This window comes from Buteo buteo, chromosome Z, assembly GCF_964188355.1.
Source record: "Buteo buteo chromosome Z, bButBut1.hap1.1, whole genome shotgun sequence".
Classification (NCBI taxonomy): domain Eukaryota; kingdom Metazoa; phylum Chordata; class Aves; order Accipitriformes; family Accipitridae; genus Buteo; species Buteo buteo.
The window spans coordinates 85,016,545-85,035,292 of NC_134204.1; the positions used below are offsets into that span (position 1 = coordinate 85,016,545).

The window sequence follows — 18,748 nt, forward strand, 5'->3', positions numbered from 1 at the left end:
CAATTAAAGATCAGATACTTAAAAGTAAGATAAAATCTAGCTCGGATGTAGTGAAGTTAGGCACAGTAGTCCAAGCCATTATCTGCTAATCCCGATAAAGGAAATGCAGCAAATCCGTTCAACTCTTAGGGAGGTATTTGATACAGTGCCACAACAAAATTGGAGGAGTAAGAGTAAAGGGAAAAATATGGTAAAAATGAAATGGGAAAAAATAAAAAAATAGTAATATTGCATCTCAATACTAATCTTCACTTGCATTTTCATTACAACCTTGACAGACAAAATGCTAATATAGCTTTTTGGTTACACAAATTTAGGGGTTATTGGTGATTCAGAGGACTGATGTATCTTACACAATGAAATGGATGATTTTTAATCTGTGGAATGACTAAATAGGAATTATATGAGATCTGACAACACTAAGTGCAGAATTATGCACTAAGATACTAACAGTGAAAGAATTTCTGCTATAAGTTGATAAACTATATATAACTGAGAAGTACAAACTGAGATGGGTGTGTTGCTTTATCTCAGGACAAATGCAAATCACCAGTGTGATACAGGCTTGAAAGAAGCAAATGTGATGCTAATCTTGTACCCAACAGCAATATGAGTGCCATTGTAAAAGGTACTGGTGATGTGTTATTTGGGATCCTGTGGACATTTCTGAGCCCATTGGTCCAAGAGATGAATTCTGTATATGGTAGGAGTATAAAAAAGGTATTAGTGGTGATCAAGGGTTTGAAAAACTTATTTCAGAAGCCTGAGAGTATTTCACATGTCAGCAGTCATCTACTGTCTGTGTGCATACTGGCCTTGATCCAGCAGCTGTATAATCACACTAGTGTCATGTTGCACGCAAAATAATGTATCCTGCCTCTCAGCAGGGATTTTTCAGAGACTTCAGTCCTTTTTTGTAGTTGTTTCTAACTCAGAACAACTTTTTGAGTTCCAACATCTCAGTTCTGCTCAGGAGGCAAGGTAGTATGAGGGGGTGTGGCTGTGATCTCATACCACTAAATTCTTTGAGATTTTCAGTATTTCCTTCTATTAACAAAAGGACCATGAATTTAAGGAACATGTTAACTGTACTGTCATAAATTCATTCCAAAGTCAGTTTGTTTGAAAGTATTTAAGTGTAATGTTGCCAATGTTTTCTTTGCATACTGACATTTTACGATGGATTTGTTTCTCCAAAGAGGAACATGTCAACAGTTAAATGTGAGATCTGAATATAACCACTTAGTAGCAACTCTCTCAGGAAGCTTTCTAATGCATGTCAGGACTGCAAATCATTTGTGTCTGGAAAGAGTTGAGCAACTGTGAAGCTGGAGCTAACCACAGTTGGATCAAAATTGCTAAATTATGTTTTCTTTGTTTTGAGCAAAATGTCAAGTGTTGCTCTTTTGCCTTTGCCTTGACAAAGGTCAATTGGATTAAAAAAAACACCAAATCAACTCATACTGTCAGCTGATTATTTGTTTAAATCTTCAGATGTGTTGTTTTGCTATTAAAACAGAGCCATGAAAAGTTTTGGTGACAAAGATGTATTCGATCCTCGATTGCAAAACTGGGAACCACACTGATATTTTTTTCTTTGTTCTTTGTATGTCTTCTTAAAGGAGGGTGAGTAGAAGACTTGGTTTTGAGAAGGATATCATCTTATTTTCTGTGTGTGAGTGTGTGTGTGTAAATAAAACACATGATCTACTGGAGACTTCCTAATGTTGTGGTTATGCTTCCAAAAATGTGTAACAGGGAAGCAGGCTGAAAATTGTAGCACTTGTCCTAAACCATGCTCAAATACCCTGCATTCCCAGTAGAGGATTTTGAAACTTCAGTATTTCTTATGCCCCAACACCCTCTAGGATTAATCTTTTCAGTTCCAAGAAAGAGAAATTGGCATTGTAATAGTCAGAGTGATTCTTTTCTGAGTGGAATGGAGCCAGCAGCTCTTGCAGGACCTTTTTCTCATTCCTGACTTCTGAAAAGTGGCAGGAAAACAGTGATTCTCACCATGAAGACTGCTGCTTTCCTGCGAAGCTTTGTTTTTTTCACACTAGCTTTTGTGTAACCACCTATTATTAGCCAAATAGGCCAACCTATGTGACAGAAATTTTTACTTCATAAGAGGAATATGTGCTTATAGGTCTATTTTCAATTCTGTCATTTCATTTCCATCAGTGAACAAAAAAAGGGTTAGTCACACTCCCCACCTTTACGTACCTAAATTAGTACACTGGTTTCCAGTAGGTTTTTATGCGGTCAGTAAAGAAAGAAATGTGATTCCAGAGGATGCTTCACCAGACATGTGTGAGGTTCCTGCTTTCTCATTACTTTCAGTCAGTATTTAGGCTCTTTATACCGTAATGTTTTATTAAATAGAAATGGTTTTGTGTTCTAAAAAAACCCAACAGAAACTAACAAACACATAAAAAAGTGAAAATTATTAATAGTCATCTTAGAAACTGGTTACTTGCAGCTTGGCCTTTAATGATAAAGAGTGCTTCATCCTTATTACAGTGTATTTTTGCTGATTAACATCTGCTAAAGTCTTGAGATGTAAGCTCATGTTAGGACCATCTGCTTTAGCTAGGTACCTATATACTTGCTTCTCAGTAAATGCTAATGCCTAGCAATTATTTAGACTGAGAAACTATGATTCTGTATTAACTGTAGTGCTCTAGAGTTCATGAATGGGCCACACTTCTATTGTGTTGAATGCTGTACAGAGAACAAAAAGATGTCCTATGCCCTAAGATGTCTAGAAACTCCGATGTGAGACAAGAAATGGACACACAGGGCACACAGAACAAGCAGGCAATTAGACAACAGGCCAGCATGACAGACAGGCAGCAAGATTTTGTAGCCAGAGACCTAAGAGGAGGTCATCAAGAAGGTGAGCAGGTTGCGTATTTAACTGTTTGTCCATAAAAATCATAACTGGCAGTGCACTGCACTGTTCAAAGTGCTACATGATGGGAGGATGAGAGACAATAGGAATAAGTTGAAATAAACCTCAAGTACACTAGGTACCTTTGAGCTGAGTCAGGAAGGAATAAAGACTATTTCTGTGCTCTAAAACCACACTACGGACCATCGCTTTGGAGCATTTTGCAACAAGGAGCAAAGCTTCTCCCCTTCTTCCCATGGCAGAAATCCAGTCCAGTCCTTGAACCTGTATTGAGTTTTAGTCCCCAAACCAATGCTGTCCTTACACGCCTGCTTCCTTGTCCCCATCTGCATAGGTTTTAAAAAAATATCTAGACATCACATACATTGAGAACAGAAAGTCTGCTAGCACCCTTTCGAATATTTCTTTGCCTATCTCAGAACCTTTTTTGATTTTTCCCTGGGAAATAGGTTATCTCATAAGGACAAACAAATCATTTGTATCCACATTTCTAGAGGGGCTTTGCTTTGCAAATAAGTACAGTGTAGATGTTCTTCACATAGGCTACAGTAGTATAGGATGCAGTGAGGCCATGGAGTCATGATGAGATTCTTGGACCACTTGAAGTTTTTCTTAATAATCAGTGTAGAAATAGTCTAAAAAGTAATTTACCCAAGATCTAGCCATGCGTGCTGAATTTCATCTGCAGTTATTATCCCAATCCCTTGAAAAACAATGTAACTGTCCTAGTTTCCTTTAGGACACATGAAAACTGACTGAGAAAGTACCTATAGGGTAGCCTTTACAAAATTTTAGAAGTATTTAAAGTAACAAAAATTTTCATAGTTTTGCCTCTCAGAAAATGTATTTGTAGAAAAACACAGATTTTATCTGGTGTATTTGGACAAACTTATAAAATTTGAAAATATAGAAAATAACAAACTTGAGAAATGCAGTATTTTCACTAATGTAATATAAATTTTAAGCTCATATATTGTAAAGAAATTAGTAATTTTCTGCTTGTAAAAATTATCACAATAGGATACATTGACATAATATATGAAAAACTGAGAATAAATTATTTTTTAATGACTATCTTTTTTCTATATTTCACCTGGCCTGTAAGCAGTCATGTCTTCTCTGCAGCAGCATGAATTACCAGCCTGTCAATCTTCTGAGATGGATATTATCCTCACTGTTTTATAGATGGCTGGAATAAAAGCCATGGCAAGATAATTGACTTGTGTAGGGCCAGCATACTTGCTAATATAGGAAGCAAATTTAATGGCTTCTACATTTCAGGTTTGTGCTTAGTTTATTAAACCACATCACTACCAATCTCCTAGTCTGTATTGCTGCAAGTACTTTATTTTTCAAATGGATTGTACTTTCTAAGTAGAAGCCAAATTTAGTGCTACTAGTTCATTAAACCCCTGTAGCAGTAGAGAGTAGAAGGAGCTGTGGGATGGGTAATTTTCAGCATAATCTAAATAAAGACCCTCCTCTTCCTGGAAACATGTCTTTTTGGATTGCTTCAGATTGCGACCCTCCTTTCCATTGGCAAAGAGTATTAGCACAAACTGTTTAGTCATTTTGCTAACATGGCTTGGCTTAGTGTGTAAAAATTATTTGTAATGGCTAAAATGCCAAGCATAGACTGGAAGAAAATAATGCAGTACATAACACTAAGTGACATCTAACTTGCCTGGAAGTTTCTCATTGCACAGTACCAATACCAACAATGCAAAAAAGAAAAAATAAATAAACCCCAGGATCATAGTTACAGCTTTCTGCCAAGAATGAGATTTCTGTGTGTGACTTGTATAGGTTGAGCCATCTAGTACATTAAAAGATTATTTTTATTAGCTTTGTTCACATAAAACCTAAGTTATACTGTATACTGTAGCTCTTCAAAAAAGTGCTTACGTAGGTGTTAAATGGTTCAGTCATATTTTTAATAAAAAAGAAGAATCAGTCATGATGTCAATACTCAAAGACTTTGTGTAGAGGATGGAAAAGTCTTGCAGTTTGGGGTTTGGGTGTGTTTTGTAGGATACTTCATCCTATCCCACTGAGTAATTTCATCGCCTGCACTGCTGAGCCAGAGGATCAGAAGTTACTTTCGTAGGCCTGTACCATTACTGCTGTCTTCATTGCTGTCCCTTGCTGACCCCAGGGAGGCAACAGGGCAAAAATAATCCCAGAAAAAAGCGGCGTGTAAGGTTACTGTATCCTCTCCTCCTACATGGTGAAATTAGACTCATATCCTGTCCTTTGGGATCGTTTGATTAGAAACTGGAAAAAATCTTGATTTTGATGATGCAACAAGAACATAGAAAATCAGCCATTGAAAGTGAAACCTTCCTTTTAGCACATTCCACAAATACTGAAAAAGGTGTAAGGATATTTATTTATTTTCTCTACAAAAAAACTGTCAGTGCCTCCTTAAAGCGCGAGTGCTGGATTTTTGGGCTGCCATTTGAAATGCATCCGCTATGTGATATGACACAGCTAATCCTAAGCGGACATAAAGCACATCTGCTTTGGAGCCAAGAGTAATATAACAGTGTCAACAGAGACGCAGAGCCAGGGAGCGCAGCGATGAGGGGAAAATCTCCCGAGCTTGGGCTCAGCGCTGCTTGCTCTGCTACGGTGCTGCTGACCCGTCTCCTCCACATCACTGCTCAGGTGATGACTCTAGGTACCCTCTTCCTTAGTGGCCTTTGGATTGGTCATTCAGTTGGGTCATGTTTTGTTTTGTGTTAAATTTTGTTTTGTGTTAAAACTTCACTTTCATATGTATGATTAAGGTTTACTAAATAACAGGTGCTTTGCTAAGTGCTTTGTTGCACAAAGTCTGTTAAAGTCTAACAGGTTGGACTGTAACTATCACAACAGCCGTACTACAAATACTGCACTTAATAACATCTGCAAAATACAATAGTCATGTCTATACCATATATTAATGATTTATTGACCCTTTAGAAACTGTGTATAAATAGAATCTTGGAACAGATTCTGTCCGTTATCTCAGAATTAATAGTAATAAATGATTACACCTGCTAGGACTCCATTTGCCAAGCATAAAAATGCCTTGCATGGGTGACATTCTTGTATAGGCCAACGTATTACCAACCATTTAATGTTTTTTTTGACTAGCAACTTGTCTTCCTTTTATACTTATACTGGATGTTATTATAGCATTTTCTTTGCATACTGAAGCTGAAGTGGTGTATTTGTGACACTCATATGTGAGATGAAATCATAATCTCTAATTCCTTTTCTGTTGCTTTCAGCAAAGTTTGGAAAGATTGCTACTACCAGTACTTTTTTCATTTTCCTGCTAGATTCCTTTCAAATTAAGAAATTCAGTTTAGCCTCCATTCATTCCATTTCTGCAGTAAAGGTAACATATAACTAAAGTATGACACAAAGTAAATGCATTTTGTTGCCTTAATTCACATTGCTAAGTATGATCTTCATTGTATGTTTATACTTCCTAATGGAGGGAAAAAGTCATATTATCATCTTTGCCACAAATCTTACATCTAGTAATGTAATTTTACATCTAATTTTACATCTAGCATTACATCTAGTAATTCATTACACGTGAAGCTTAACCTAAGGCTGTGAGTGCAGTTACAAATAACTGAATCTGTATGCTTTGAGTAGTTCTATATGTGAATTCAGAGGTAGGTCCATGTGGAGCAGAGTTATCTAATGCCTAAGATGGAAGTTAATCTGTATCTTAAAATTTGCCTTACTTGCTGACTCTGTTCAGAGAACAATTGTGCCTGTGCCTAGTTATCTATATTAAACTACATTTGTAGGTATATAGTTCTACATTATATATAGTTATGGGTAAACACAAATGAATATATATTTCTGTTACCCAGAAAATATTTATTATATCTTAGACAACACAAACTACCTTAACAAAACCCTCATGGGCTGTTTGTAGCTTTGAGAGACTCCTAAGGAAAAGCATGGAGTGACAGTGAGGCAGGAGGTAGGTATGCGGAGACGAACGGTTTTCCACTGAGAGCACTTGGAGAAACTGGCTTGGCCAGTTTTAGGACTGTCATTATATTACATTAAACTGCAGTTTTCCCAGGGAGCCTGCGGCAATAACCACTGTCCGGGTGGTGGTGGTGGAGACATGGTGCCTGACGTAGGAGCAGAGAAAGCAGAAGCATGCTCAGGTTGTTACCATTCCCACCATCCTCGCTGGAGTGGGATGGTGAACATCACCCTACTGACTTCTATATTAATTAAATTATATTAATTATTATAAATATTAATAAGGTGAAACGGCACTACCGCATCAGGCTATGAGATGTCCAGTACTTGCCTATATGGCCAGATTTTATAGGCTTAACATAAAATTCCTTCAAAATCTACCTGCCTGGCAAGGTTTCCCTGTCTCACTTCAGAATTTCCTACTTGTTCCCTCAGGAGATTTCTTTTACCTCTCATCGGGCTTTTCATTACTTGCTTATCAGCCCATCTTTTCTGCTAACTTCTGCAAGGAGCCAAAACGCTGTTCCAAACACCTGAACGTGAGCAGTCTGGAGGTGGAAGCCTAATTAGGTCAGCGTTCCCGATCTGGTCTGACCTGTAAGTACCTCCAGGTTGGTGGAGCTCACGTCCATACGCTGTCCTTGCTCTGCAGGCAGAGCCGGTGCTGCCTGCGATTGTGCAGGCAGGGAGGGACAAGGCTGGAGGTCTTTCTCCCAGCACCGACTGGAGGAGGGATAATGGCAGAACTGGTAGCTGCTCTGCTGCAACTGGGAATGGGAAAGTGCAAAGGAAGAAAAGTCAAAAAGCACTAGAGTGAAAAAAATAAAAAATAGTGAAGGGCTTCTTCCAGTCATGCACTCTCTTCTTGACCCACCATGCAGCTCTGGAGTTGGCAGCTGTCTGTGTTTGCTTTACATTGGACTCCACTGTGCAGCCAAGACAGCTCTGTCGAACACTTTGGGTGGTTTTGCAATGAGAAAACACGATACTGCAGAGCCAGCAGTTACTGCCGTCCGAGGGTGCTGGAAAAGAATAGAGACTGATCTGCAGCCCTCACACAAAGAGGGAGACCTCAAAAAGACATATGTTCCTTGCTAAGTTAAAGAAAAAAACTAAGCTAAAATAAAACCCAAAACAACTTCTGAGAAGCTTATTGCTTTGAAAAATATGTGAAAGTCCATCCTTCAACAGCTCCTATGATTTTTTTCCTCTTAAGAAATGCTCCATAGATAGCAGGAATGGGTCACAGAGCAGTTCATATCCAAATTCTTCTGTTTAGTGCTGCAAACATATCTTGGGTCACTTATGGCATTAATCCATTAAAGAGAATTTCCAAGAGGGAAAGTTACTTCTTGTTTTCCAAGTACAAGAAGAACCAACAGTTTGATATGTGTTTCATGACTTACACTATCTGTTGCTGACAATGGGTAGAGCTGAATTCCTGCAAAGTTCATTAAATATACCAAGGCATGGAAATCAAATGTTCCAATTGCTCAGTTTTGAAATACATATGTGTATATATATATATCTCCTTTGGTATTACACTGGTCTGCATTGACATACAGTTTACGTTTTTATAAGCACAATCATAGTGAAATAACTAAATACTACAAGGCCATTACTATCCCAAGCATTGTTCTTGTCTCAGAAGTACAGAGTGGTCCATGTTTAGAGTAGCCAATGGATTTGTCTCAATGTTCTTTTCATTCCCTTTCTATTTCCCCCCCCCCCTTTTTTTTTTTGTTCACAGCTTAGTAGTGGTATTTCTGTCTCAGTCTATTTAGAAAGCCCTGATATAAATTTTCGTGCCAATGTTTTTTCCATTAAAAACCAAAAAGTTGTAACCCACAAATGCAAATTCTAGGAAGCTTTAGAGCTACCATTGCTAAAAAAAACCTGAAAACAAAAGTTTCTAATACAAGGCTGGCATCATATCCATATTTAATTTGAGTTTGTTTTTAATTTTACTTTGAGTAACACTCCCTATGAAAAGAGATCTCATTAACTCTTGAGGTACTTTTTATTAATCTTGAGCTTTCTCTCTTTGCACAGACTGAAGGCAAGGATGAGGGGAGGAAAATAAGCTCATTATCTCAAGTCAGGAAGTGAATGATTTCAATGACAGAGCCAAATATATTATTATACCTCCACCTACTCTTGTTCACCTACTTGTCAGATATCGAAGGACGTCTAGTCCTTGTCCTCATTTTTGCCCACGTTTCCCCTTTTTTAAGGAGCATCCCTACCCAAAACAGTGTTAACTTCCTGCTTTATAAATAAGACTTGCCTTCTGCTGTCTCTGAAGCTGTGGAAAGGCAGTAAATATCTACAGTAATTTTCATTAAAAGCAAGGGTAGTAGGGAGTGTAAACTGCTGACAGGATCCTATGAATATTATTTAATAGCAAAGCTTGCTAAACAAAACCTCTACTTCTGAGACAATCAGAGCTCTCTGGCAAAAATACCTCCTTCTTGTAGTAATTTACACATCTGTTATTCTGGACATAAAAAGTCATTGTAAGGTACTTGCTGGTGTCAGTTTTAACTAAGGGGAGGTTGAAGGTGGTGATAACTTTATTTGGTTCCTTACAGCACTCTAACTGGCTGCAGCATCCCCCAAAGGTTTTCCCAATAGTCAGAGAATGCTGAAGTATACAAACACCTTATTCCCACCAGTCTTGCCCTAAAACACCCAAGCAGCAGGTATGGAAAATAATTATATTGGTAATCCACAACCCTTGGGTTCCCTCCAAGCCAGAGTTTTTTGAAGGTTTCTTGCATTTATGGCTTCTGAAGTTTCACCAGTCAGTTACAGTTTTACTCTTTTATGGCACTGCTGCAAAATGCTGCTAAATAGATGGTCTATGCAATTTCTCAATCAGATATCACAGAGTAACAAGAAATAAAGGGATAACAGTAGGCATGAGAGAGATTATGACACTGAAAAAATCAAAGGGAAAAAATGTTGTTATAGCAATAACTCCTAGCCTTTACTTAAGTCTTCATTTTAAGATTTGCTGTAATAGCAAGTAAAAGTTCAGCAATAAACACAAAATTAGCTTCTCTCTTTTGACTATTCCTGTCTGTCAATGCTGACCTTCAATTCCCTGTTTCTTGTAACTCCGTGTATTTGTCCTTAATATACATAAGTAGAAATTACTGCTTTAACAAAAAATAATAATAAAAAGAATACTTTAATGTGCTGCAGGAATAGCTTTGACTTTCTTTGACTTTTTATATGGGCAAGATTGGCCTGTATTCAGAGATGCTAGTTTGTATGGTCCCTGAATGTAGTTTCTTCAACTGCTAGCTTCCCTCTTGAGTATTGCTTTCCTATGCTAGCTTTCAGCTTGCTTTCAGATATAACTAAAGAATTAACTGCTCTAACACTGTTAGTCAGGGAATTTCTTGACCTAGGGGTAGAGGTGACAAAGGCTTTTCCATCTGCCATTTCTTGTCTGTTTGAGAAAGAAATGAAAACAGTAGTAGGCTTAGATCGTAAGGCGTGAGCTGAAACGTAGGGTTATGAACGTTTACCTTGGAAAGCAAGTATGACAGTAAATGTTTGCAAAATTTTGTGAAGCATCTGTGCAAATTCATGACCTCTGATATCTCTAGGGCTTTACAGTCAATGCAGTTGAAAAATATGTGAGGAACAACAGCTTTTGGTCTTTTATTTTTTTCTTTTTTTGGTGTAAGGTTCATCAGCGGACAAATAGTCTGCTTTTCATTGGTATGTGATCTGGCTGCTTTCTGCTACCAGAGTGGTCCTCCACAAAGGACAAAGCACAAGAAGAACCTAATGCAAAGAGGACCTCAAGGGATGCTGTCCCCGATTTCTGTTGCCTGTGCAGGAAAGAAAAATAAAGAAGGCAGAGGGGAAAAAAGCCATAGGCCAAGAAATGGGGCAGAGATGGAGAACAATGGGATGCTAGTCTGCTTTGTCTGCTCTTGGCTATTCTCAGCCTCCTGCAACCACATGTGGTTGGTGTGATTTACTGAATCTCACAGAGCTCTGTAACAAGGGACTCCAGCCAGAACTGTGGAGATGAATTGCAAGCTTCTTCTGCATGCTGACTCTCCCATGTTTGCCCTCCATGGATCAGACCTGTCCCACTGTTTGTACCTGTGGTCTTTGCCTCAGTGTTTGTTTCTTCCTCAACTAAGCTGAAACACAAAAATAGGGCTTTCTTGATATTTCTAGGATAGCTACAGTGGAAGGAAGTAACAGAATCTTGTTCTAGCCCAATCTGCACACCTGACAAGTTTGGCAAGGCATCTGTATTTTCAGTGCATCTTCAGGCTGAACACCTCTCTTTTAAAATTTGAATCTGTCCTTTTAAAACAAACAACAATTAAAAAAACCCCAAATCTTCTCTACCACTTGCAGGGCTGAAATCGGAGGTACAAATGGCTGTTGTGTGGGAGTAGCTGCAAGTGTGCTGAGAGCTATGCAAAATATTTATAGTGAATCCTGAGTATCCAAGCAAATCTGCTTTTTAAAGATTTGCCAAAATTTTTGAACCTTTCAGGTAAGTCTGAGCCAAGTTTAGACTAAACCTGAGCTGAATGCAGTTTGCCAGAAAGGGATTTATGGCTTTGGCTTTGGGTAGAAACTGCAAGATTCAGCATGGTCTTGGCATAGCTGTCTCTGCATAAAGAGAAACTTGGCAGTTTAGACTAAGTTTCAGGTGTTATGTTAATATTAGGAAAATATATTCATGATGCTGAAAGCCCAGTATTTTCATCATTATTACAGAGTATACCTGTTTATCTGTGGAATTCTAATTTTACAAAAAGAGAAAGCACTCGAAATAACTCTATCTTAGTGCAAACCTGTAAATACATTCTTATTTTAATGATAAATGTGTGAATTATTACTTTTCTTCATTCCATTTTTTATGGTGGCTTCTGTGCATGTATGTGTATGTGTATGTGGTGGCAGTTGGTTGGTTCAACAAGTAGTCTTATGGCATTGCCTACCAAGATGGTATGACTTTTGCAGTCCTCAGTTACATTTATTGTTGTCTTTTGCTTTTGATGTGAATTTTTAGAAATTCAGCTGTAACTGACACAAATCTTTTCCTACAGAGCAAAATGGAAAGTAAATACCTCAGGAAGCAAAGTGCGAGTAAGCAGTAAATGTTCCCAATAGAAACTGTGATAAGAGAAATTATATGATTGGTAAGAATTATAATAGCTTCATCAAAACTGTTGCTTAATGGCATATAAACACTCAAACCCTTGATGATATACAGTGGGTCCAAAGTTGACCTAGTAAGTGTAATCGGCATTTGGCAGGGTTGCACTTCTAAGGACATGGCTTTTACAACAGTCACTCTGAATGCTAAGAAAAAGAGTTAGATTTAAACAGAAGGATCTGATTTACATTTCAAAGGTTAATATTTCTGGAGAGCTATGAGTGGGAGATGTTATATGATGGCTTAGGATGTAGTATCATGTGACTAAGATGATACTTCTGTCATGATGATACCAATAAAAGATCTTCAAGCTGTTCTCAAAGAACAACGTGGTTGAAGAAGATACAGAAAAATAAAATGTACATTAAAGTCTGCTTTTGGTATCTAGACATGCACAAAAATGCTGTGCCTGCAATTTATCATAATTGTCTCTGAAAACAAGGAAACTTGCAGAAGGAAATAGAGAATTATGTATGTTTTATGTGTGTTACTTGGTTAGCATTATTAATGCTATTATGCCTATGAATATTCATTTCCATGGCTAATTTTCTTCCACAGATGATTAGGAAAGACAACAATTTCAAATACATATCATGGATTGTACAATGGCCCTGATTATAATTTCCTGAATATGATTCCTTTTGACATTGTGAGTCATTTTTTGCTACGTAGATACTAGCTTCTTGAACATGGCAAAACATGCAAATTATCTGGATTAATCAGACCAGTAATTTTCCCAAAAGCAGTAGGCACTTGTTATGTAAATCAGTGTTAATCCACAGCAGGCTTTGACTGGCCAGTGATGGGAAACTACGTGAGAAAAGAGAAGTCCGCAACATAAGAAATTCCAGTAAATTAGTGAAATCCCCAGGGATGTTCACAAGAAGTCAGCTAAGGCGTTAAGGTGCACAAGCACTGGGAACATGCTGCCACAAGCAGTGGCAGCAGCACCCGTGGCCATTGACAACCGCCCAGGAAGGACAGCCTGGCCGTTAAACTGAGAAGCAAAGGATTTTCTAGGACTGGTTGCCAAGAGTAAATTAGTGTAGTCCAGACAGAGAATAAGATTAAATCGTACCCTGATAAGATTAAAAAAACTAAAGTGAAACTAACCAAAGCATAAACCAGCATGCGGAAATTCCTCTACAGTGACTACAGACAGCTAGTCTCAAAAGCTGATCTGAGTAAAGACAACTCCTCTGTTGGCAGAGACACCTGTTTGTGTGATTTCTTGGGGTTTTCACCACCTGGCACCAAAAACTTTAAAAATATTAGTGATGTTGTAGCCACAGTGATCTAAGGATCAGAATGATCCAGTTCTGGACACAGAGGTCTTTTTGTCGTCTAACACAACATACCATCTTTCTTCACAAGGCTTGATTTCACTTAAAAGAGTCTCTTTTGAAAAAAACCAACTTTTAGTGATAGTCACATGATTAGTGATATAGTCACATGATGATAGTTATCAAATAAAATTTTCCAAATTAAAATAGGAACTCAAAGAGTGCCTCTGTAGAGTGCACTGAATTTTTGTTAGTGGTGATACATACCCTGAAACAGGTCGAGGAACTGCTCAGATGGGGTGTTCAAATGACTTTTCTTTACCAAAAGTCCAGCAAAGATACTTTAGTTTTATAAATAAAAATACCATTCGTCTAAAATAGATGACATTATTGGAATCCACTTCTCCTTGGAAAAACAGTTTCTGCAATTTCAGGGTAGGGTATCTCAGGCGTGGATGAAAATACTTGTGTGAGAAGTATGATGCATATTAGAGTTTGTGTTGGGTTTTGTTTGTTTGTTTGTTTGTTTTTCTTAAATCTGATGCCTTGGTGTGTTTGTGTTTATTAGAGCAATAAAAGTCTTTATCTTACAAGACCAATTTAAAATTATGTGATATAGTAGGCATCTTGATTTTCTTTCAGTGTGTAAAAAGCAGATGATGAAGAGGTTTGTTGATGGCCTACAGTCTGTTGTACCCTTTCTCATTACTATTAGCAGAGCTATCTCAATTTCCAAATTTAGACATAGTCTAGTGTCAGCACAGTGAGTTGGAACATACAAAATTAGAGGATAAAGAGACAGATTGACTACGAATGTCAAATGTACAATGAAGGCTTTCTGTGGATCAGTCCTTCAGGTTTGAATGTGATCTTATGAAGTGTAAAATGTATTCTGCCCTTTTACTGACAGTGGTGGAAGTCTGTCCTTAATTTACTAGCTTCCTGCAGCTGTCACTCCACAGAATAAATAAATCAAGCTGTTGTATATGAGAACCCCCCCTCACACCCATGCATGCACAAAACCCTCCCACAAATTATAAAATGTACCAGGAAAAACCTCCCTTCTTCTCCTATAGAGAACTTTCCACAGTCTCACTGGGCAACTTGTTCCAGTGCTTAATTACCCTCACATTGAATATCTTTTCCTTATGGCCAGTTGGAACCTTCTTTGTTTCAACTTAGGACCACATTTTTACCACATTTTTAACAGAGATGTCATTGCCTGTGTTACTAATAATCATACCCAGACCTATCTTCTTTCGATCCCTTTGGAGTGTGTGGGTTTCTTCACTGAATGTCCTGCAGGTCTGGTGGACCTGTCAACAGAACTTGACTATTCTGTGCATTTCATATTTGGTCCAACTGGCAAGGACAATGTCTGTGTGTCTCTGAAAAAGTAAAGTGATGCCAACTTGGCCAAAGTTGTTTATATGATAAATGCAGTGAAACATATATTACAATGCCAACAGCTTTATTTTCATAGTAGTTTTAAGACTATTTTTACAGTATTAGAAGCTGAAGTGAAAAAGAATATAATAAGTGTCAAAAGTGCAATGAAGGACAATTCAATTCTCAAACCAGTGCTTTTGAAAAAAAACCCCTGAGACTGTGAAAGCTGTGGTTGCACTGACACAACCAGGTGTCTGTATCCTGCCCGTGCTCTTTCAGAGTGAACATCTTGGTAGCTGCTGGTGCCAAAATAAGTGTGGATGAATACGACTTGATCCATGTCATCTTCATGTGTATGATTGTTGGAACCCGGTGTCGTTTGGGCAGGACCATTTGCCTTGTTTTGATTTCCCCAAATTCAGTTGCAGTGGTTTCTAATAGAGATACAGGATAGTGAGAGTAAGACCACAAACCCCTTTTGATAATAAAACCACAGCGATGCCACATAGGAACTCACCTCTACAGAGTGTATCTTCTTGAGACTTTAGATTTGGATAGGAATATGGGTCCAAGAAGGTTCCATCCGTTTTCCAGAAAAGCAAGAAATGTTCTACCCATCAGCACAGTTCCTGTGTAATCGTATAATCTACTTAGGAGTGTTGGGTTTTGTTAGGTATAAGCTTCTGTTTGTAAGGCATTGCCATAATATTTTGCAAGAGCAGGAGAAGTAAAAAAATCACAATTTTTATTTCTGTTAGCTAACTCAGCCTGTGACTCCTCCTGTCCTCAGACAGTCAGATAACCTCCCCGAGTCCATGTTCTCATTATGGAAGGACCCAGAGGAGCTGTCTCATCACCCGTCTGCATCACTATGTGGGAGTTCTCTCAATTGCACGTACTGAGGTTCCTTCTCAGCCTCTAGAAAAGGGGGTCTGCAGCAGAAGGGTCTGCGTCTCTGGGTGACAGTGAGGGGCAGAAGTGGTGGCAGCAGGGAGGAGTGGCAGCAAGGATGCTTTGGGTGTCAAAACGCCTTTCTGTGGTTCTGGTAGAACAATAGTTCCTCAGAAATAGCACTGTCCGAAACACACAGAGAGTTACATCAGGACACCAGGCCAAGTTAAGGAGATAATTGTGGCACTTTATTCTGTTTATTTGTTTTAGAAGAGTGAGCGTCCACGCTTGGGGCTGCGCAGCAGAGGGACATAGCATGGGCCTGGCATACCAATGCCTTATGTCCCGGCGATTCTGAAAGACACGGCTGTGCAGCATTTTCAGCTAATGGGTTTTCTTCAAAAGTACAAAACCACTTGAAATGTGTGTGCAGCTTTTGTGGCTAAGTCCTCAGAGACTGAAATGCCAGAGGCTGCTCTGAATTCAGTGTCATCACTGTTATCTGTTCTTCTTCGGTTTTTTATCCTTTTCATATCCATTAAACAACTTAAATTAAAAGAAATCCATTTGCTGGTCCCATTGTGCTTGACCTACATCAGAGTCCTTGGATTTGTTTATAGAATGAAAGGACATTTTTGTTCCTTTCTAGTGTCTCTGAAGTGCAACATGTGTTTGCATAAGTTTTTTGGAATGTATTTACTTACAGGTATCAGAAAGAGATTTCCTCTCAGTAAACTGCTCTGGGTCCTCATGACAAAAACCTATAATCTGGAAAAGTGGGAAAATGTTTCCTCAAAATAGTTGTTTTTAACACTTCTATTTGCTGGTTTGCTGTTAAAAAAATGCAAACACTGAGCTGTATGGCTTTATAGCAGCTGTATGAGGCTATTTTCACTGTTTGACCAGCTAGGATTGAAATCGCATTGAATCCCATTAACTTCTGTTATGTGTCACTTTGGACCAGACTGTTTTGCCATATAGTTTTGGCATTAGAATTTATGAATTTGTGGATCATGAAGTGCTGGTGCCTGTTTTATAGGGATGGAAATGAACATATATCTTGGGTATTTGCAGTCTCCATGTATTTTCAAAATTCCTTCCATTAGGTATTTCCAAACATAATTAGATGAAACTCTTTACTATTTATAATCCCAGTTATTACTTTCATGCCAATGGTAACCTTTCCAATAAATTGTTCTGTTTAGTACAATTGGTTTCACGGGGTCTAGAAAACAATGTGAAATACAAAAACCAATGCAAATGTAATTGTATTGCAGCAATCAGGAATAATCCAGAAGTCTTCTGTCTATGCTCTTTTGGTTAACCCGTTCTTTAGTAATCATTGAACTGGCTGATTTATCAATTGAAATGGATTGTTTTCCCTCAGTATTAGTGCAATTTAAGAATTAGAGAAAGTCAGATTTCATATTCAGAAGTTCAATCACTGGATTTCTTTGCAAACAAAAGACGTGGTTATAATACTTTTCTTGGCTAAGTCTAAAGGTCAAAATTAGCAAGTTTTAAAGAAGAATTGCAGAGGCATACAGCAGAGCCTTTGTAGTAATCACAAATGAAAGACAGTACTAAATTAGTGGATAACACAGAGAATCTAATTTATAGTTACAACTCAGTATCTGTGACGGCAGCAGTGCAGTTTGCATAAGATTGAAATTGGGGCAAGAATGCAAAGAGCCAGCAGGTCAGTAAGGAAATAAAGAATTGCGGCTAGGGGCCAGCAGCCAAATCCTATTGTAAGGGTGGCCCTTAACCACATTTTCACTATTATGACAACTGTGAAACTTGGTTCGGTTTTGTTGTTGTTGGGATCTTGGCTTTGCTTTGCAGTTGTGTGGGTTCAACCAAATAATTATTTTCAATTACTCTTTTGGGGTTTTTTTTGGTTTTTTTTTTTTGTATGTGTGTGTGTTTAGCTGGAGGCCTCAAGATATGAACTTGCTTTTAACTTTCAGATCTCTGATGGGCAGTGATGCCATCCCTTATTTTCCATAAAAACTGGCTGCAGCCCTTTGAGGCATGGACTGCTGGTGTAAGGGAACGCATCTGCTACAGCATATAGGACCTTGCCATGACTACGTTCAAGCTCGGATCTAAGCTCCTGCATTTCACCCACTGATGTTCTTTCTCTCTCTCTGTTTCAGGGTCTTTATGTCTTTGTGGTATATTTTATCCTGCACAACCAACTTTGCTGTCCTGTGAAAGCAAGTTATACTGTAGACATGAATGGGCATACGACTCCAGGATCGGCTTTTTTCACACATGGCAGTGGCTTGCCAGCTGCAGGTGGAGAGATCAGCAAGTCTACTCAGAACCTCATCAGTGCTATGGAAGAGGTAACAATGCTCTATAGTCATTACCTTGTGTATTGGAAATGTACCTGGAGATTTAAGTGGCAGTACTGAAGTGTAATACACAGGAATGAGATGCTAATTATTATAGGTTGGCTTTGGGGAAGGGAGGATTATTTTTTTTTTTTTACCATAAAATTTGTTATCTTTAGCCATGGTGATATTCTTGGAACTTACAATTCCCTGGTAACATCCCATCTAGAGAATTTCCCCTTTTCTACTTGAGTCTTCAGTTTGTTATAGAGGCTGGTTAAAGTGTTGTCAAAAGTAGGTCATGAGAAATCAAAATATCAAGTTAATTCTTTCAGCTTTCTATAGGTCTTAAATAAGTTTTAAGTCTATAATTTTCCGTAGTCATGCTGTGCAAAATTTCTGGAAATTTTAATAGACTAGAATAAAATTAAAATAAAATTAAAATAAAATTAGAATGGAATGGATTGGAATGGAATGGAATGGAATAGAATAGAATAGAATAGAATAGAACAGAATAGAATAGAATCGAATGAATTGAATTGAATTTTTGAGGGAGATGATTTTCAATCTCTTTTTTGCTGGAACTGCAATGCTGCTAGTATCACTTTTAACTACCTGTAGTAAACCAAGATGACTTTTGCTGCTATGTACATGTGCATGTCGAAAGAGCTAGTTGAATATTTTTCAGCTAAACAGGTTTTCCAGGAAAAATTTAATGGAATTGAAATTTTTC

General features: G+C 38.1%; 1 protein-coding gene across 1 annotated transcript in view; it reads left to right on the forward strand.

Moving 5' to 3' along the window:
* ADGRV1 (adhesion G protein-coupled receptor V1) overlaps positions 1-18,748 on the forward strand; it is a 284,803-nt gene that overhangs the window by 255,922 nt on the left and 10,133 nt on the right. Inside the window, exon 87 of the mRNA XM_075019382.1 lies at positions 17,836-18,027. Within this exon, the coding sequence (XP_074875483.1) occupies positions 17,836-18,027 (192 nt within the window). The remainder of the gene's footprint in view (positions 1-17,835; positions 18,028-18,748) is intronic.